This window comes from Mesitornis unicolor, unplaced genomic scaffold (genome assembly GCF_000695765.1).
Source record: "Mesitornis unicolor isolate BGI_N332 unplaced genomic scaffold, ASM69576v1 scaffold17864, whole genome shotgun sequence".
NCBI lineage: Eukaryota > Metazoa > Chordata > Aves > Mesitornithiformes > Mesitornithidae > Mesitornis > Mesitornis unicolor.
This window is the reverse complement of record NW_010179587.1, coordinates 1,910-6,226: the sequence shown is the minus strand read 5'-3', so window position 1 is coordinate 6,226 and position 4,317 is coordinate 1,910. Positions and strand designations below refer to the sequence as shown.

General features: G+C 39.5%; 1 protein-coding gene across 1 annotated transcript; it reads right to left on the bottom strand.

The window, feature by feature from the left end:
- Nucleotides 1-597: 597 nt before the first annotated feature.
- Nucleotides 598-2,226, bottom strand: TTLL2 (tubulin tyrosine ligase-like family, member 2). The gene has a single exon (XM_010182843.1). The coding sequence runs from the start codon at nucleotides 2,224-2,226 to the stop codon at nucleotides 598-600; it is 1,629 nt and encodes a 542-aa protein (XP_010181145.1).
- Between the last annotated feature and the right edge of the window lie 2,091 nt (nucleotides 2,227-4,317).

Here is a 4,317-nt window from a genome sequence, read left to right as displayed (position 1 = left end):
TATAAAATATATTCATATTATTATATATATGAAGTTATTTCATACTGATGTTTTATACAATGTAAAATTAATCTCTGGAAATGAATGTCGCGAAGCTCGCTGGATTCTTCAAAGACATGATAGTTTTGTGTCATGCATATTACCCGTACCTTTGTAAATGGAGTGCATGTTGAATACATCCTGGTGTAAAGTGACCGGTTTTTCAAGTCATAAAGTGCCCTTAGGAAAAGAAAAGAAAGGAAAGGAAAGGAAAGGAAAGGAAAGGAAAGGAAAGGAAAGGGGCAAAGAACGCTGAAGAAAATAATAAACAAAGACTGGCATTTCTGAGGATGTTTTGAGAAATGCAATTCTCCATTTTTATTCTGGGATTACTTTAATATTGCAAGAATTACTTAAAAATTAGTACTCTAATTTTAAAAAATAATCTTTCAAGGTAATTGCTAAATTACAATTTTTAAATTGTGTATTGTTTGAGATATCTCTCTTTCTAATACAGTTTCAGTGTACATCTACCTCCTTCCCGCTAAAGTTGTCATTTATGGTATGTCTATATAACCAAACATAAAGAAGTTACACAGAATGTAAATAGCCTACTCTTTAATTTGTGTTCTGCTGTTTTGATGGTAACTGCTGGCTGACCAGTTTGTTTATTTCCTTTATGATGCTCTTTATATCTGTTCCATTCCTGGAAGCTTGAAGTGCAGCTTCATTGAAAGGAAAAATAAGGACAAAATCTCCTACACGGGGGATAGGCCTCTGGTCTTTATCAGAGAAGAAATAGGGGGGTGTGGTTAACTTGTAGTTGCAGAAGTCAGGTGTAGGTAACCAGCGTCTGAGTTGGGCAGACTTGTGTGGTGAATGTCCAGCTCCTGGGAGCTCTTCATTTTTAGGTTCAGCTTTTGCTTGGGAGGGTGTTTTTGGCGTGTTCAACCTTTCCCGCAGCTGGGAAGTCAGTGTTTCTCTTGGGTGTGCTCTGGCAGTTTTCTTGGTCAGGGAAGCCACCTTACGAATTGATCTTCTTGCAGCCTGCAGGGCAGGCTGTACAGAAGAAGCAGAAATACATTTAGCCATGCTTCGGCAAGTGAATAAGCCAGGAGTCTCCTCAGTAGCGCTCTCACCAGCTGTGCTCCAGGGCACTCGCCTTCTGCCAGCCTTTACCCCGGCCACTTGGTTTTGCCTCAAAGTGTCAATCTGCTTGTAGTTCAGCAGTTCAACAATATCGTGAAGAAGTTTTCTTTTCACAGTGTCATCAGTGGAACAGTCTAAACTCAAGGCTGGATTGTAGTTGACTTCTAAAAGCCACGGCTTGAATTTGTCATCAATCAGGATGTCAAAGCCAAAGAGCTCAAAGCAATTGAAAGCCACTGGTAAGGGGATTACGGCAAGCAGGGTGAGAATCACTATGTTATTGATCTTCTGCCACAGGAGCATGTCATCAACCCCAAATATTCGAAGGTAAGAACGAAATTTGCTGAATGTCCATTTGCAGCCACGGCCAATCCCTTCTTTATATTTTTTATATGAAGCCCCATGTTTGTTGATGCTGGTGTTTGTTAGGTGTGCATAGACATTGTCCAGAGAACCAAGGTCAAACTTTTCAGTCGCAAACCTCACCAGTCCTTCTTCATAAGTGTAAATGGTGAGGGGGCAAAAACTGGTGACACACACATAGAGGCGCAGATCCAGTTTATACCCTGAAATGAGCAAGGGGTTGCTAATGTACTTCTGCACAATGACTGTGCAGTCATACACTAAGTCTTTAATGTCTTGGAAAATGAGGATGCCCCTTCCACGGGAGAGATCCACAGGCTTGCAAATCCAGTAGCTAGGTCTTCTGCCTACTGACTGCCTCTCCTTCCTGTATTCTGCTATAAATTTGGCATAGTCATTGGGCATGATGAATACCACTGGACTAAATTCATACAGAGCTGATCCATATGCTCCTTTCATGCGTTTCAGATGCCTCGCCAAATTGTCTTTTTTGGTGATCCAGACAGCTTCCGGGTAGTGGTTGAGCCTCTGCCATGGTTTAATGCTGTGGTGGTCTGTCATACGGAAAGGTGAGTTTCGCCAGTACAGGTTCCAGTCTGTGTCATCCTGCTCCTTTTTGTCAAATTCAGTCCAGCCGCGTTCCAGTAAAACCTCACGCACTATTGCAGGGACATTCTCATGGAGACGGAACACCAAGGGCCTCAAGATGTCTCCTGTATCATAGGCTTCTGCCATAATTTCTATTTTACTAGCTGAAAGAAAACCAAACCAACCAGAAGGAAACAATTACATTAATGCCACGGATTCTGCTAGCGGTCATCAGCCTCACTGTATTCTTAATGCCTGTCACTCTCAACATATCCACAAAGCATGTGCGTTTTTATGGTACATTACTGAGAAGTAAAAGGCTGTGTTTAAGCTCCGTAAAAGGGCACTGTTTTCAGATAGCTGTTAAGACTGCACAAAGTATTAATTGCTGCAAAGTTATATGTCTCCACACTTAATTTACTTTTTCTTTGAGGTAGCATACTACAGCAGTAGTTGTCTCAAAGCTTTTGTAATTTTTGGATACTTAGACTTTCCTTTTTGTCTTTTTGTAACTGCTTTCAGCCTAACAGCTGTAACTGTCTAGTAAGACTTTCTGTGCACTGCTACATTGCTGAGACATTCTGCTAACATGTCACCCTGCTCTGATCAAACTTTCTTGGTTTAGATTATGAAGTTCAAAGCAAAACCGATGGTAGACAAGAAAACACATGTTGATTCCAATGCTCTTTTCCTCCTTTGAGATAAGCTGATTTAACTCACTGATAATCACAGAATCATAAAATCATTTAGGTTGGAAAAGACTTCTAAGATCATTGAGTCCAACTGTCCCTAAATATCACATCTACATGTCTTTTAAATAACTCCGGGGATGATGACTCCACCGCTTCCCTGGGCAGCCTGTTCCAATGCTTGACAAACCTTTCAGTGAAAAAAATTTTTCCTAATATCCAGTCTACCCTCCTCCTAATAATCTTCTGCTATTCCTCCAGTGAGGTCCTCCCCAGTTCCTGAAGAGCAAGGCACATTCTTGTCTCATTGCTTTCCTCTCACAAAAATAATGTTCCATAGAAACATATGCAGATTCTGTATGAAATAGCATTTCCTATTATATACAGTTGAAGTAGATGATGGCACCATCTATTTTTATGGGTAACAAACACATTTTGAGTTATTTTGGGCAGAGTAATTCTCCTATAAACACATGAAGTGTGCTCTTCCCTCCCCGGCTAGTTCAAAATATACAAGACTCAAACTAAAACACCTGTCCTACTGGCTGGTAGCAAAGGGGGCACAAAGTCCTGTGAACCTGTAGATTTAAGACTGTTGCTGTTTCTCTCTGTTGGATGCTTTTTGTGTGGCAAAATCACAATTTGTGCAAATGAAAAGCTCTTTTCTAGAGAACAAAAGTAATCTTCTGCCAGCTTTTTTATTTCATCTGAATTTTGTTTTGAAATTGTCAGAATATGTTGTTTTCACTTTTTGAAAAGACAATGGTTCAGATATACTTTGTTAAATGCTAATTTAATTTTAAAACTAAAAGCCCTAATGTTAAATGAAATGCTTTACCCTTATCAAGACGTAAATTAACATAATTCAAAAGTTTTGCAACTCACAAAACAGTTTAAGATTCCCATTATTCTATTTTAATGTGAAAAAACAATTCAAAAATTCTTGCAGGATGAAAAAACATGTTTCTCTCTCCACTCTGCCATTTGGCGACTTTCTCATATAATACACAATCTTAGCCATCCAATGCACTTTGTTGCTTCTAACAGGATCTGAGGGGTAACCACTAAGCAGTCACAGAGCTCTTCTATAAGCAGTCCTGCAGAGTCTGTAACAAGTGTGTTACAATGCAGAGAGTAAAGCCAAGAAAGTCTCAACAGCAGCTTGACGGGAGAAGTGTTTTAGAGAAGGGTCCAGGAGGTATTTCAGGGAGGCTGGGAAGCAGGGCAGTGGTGTTAGAAGTATATGGCTACTTTGCCATAGGACTGCAGTGTTAAGGTTAAAAACAGACCTGGTCCCTCTTGTAGTGAGAGAAACATTGTCTAAAAACTAAGGGATTTGAAGCAAGCTTTGGTCTAAGATGTGAGGAATGAGGCTCCTTCTTGAAGAGGATCTTAGGCCTCATTAATAGACTGAGATTGCGGTCAAAATTTGAATTTCTCTATATGATGACTTTCTATATTCCAATGTAATATCTAATTCTATATTCAAATAGTAATATGTATATTAATATATTTAGTGATGTTTTATGATCAGATTTACAGTACCCTT

Excerpts from the sequence above, each read along its gene's own strand:
- TTLL2 (XM_010182843.1), bottom strand. The coding sequence starts at position 2,226 with ATGGCAGAAGCCTATGATACAGGAGACATCTTGAGGCCCTTGGTGTTC.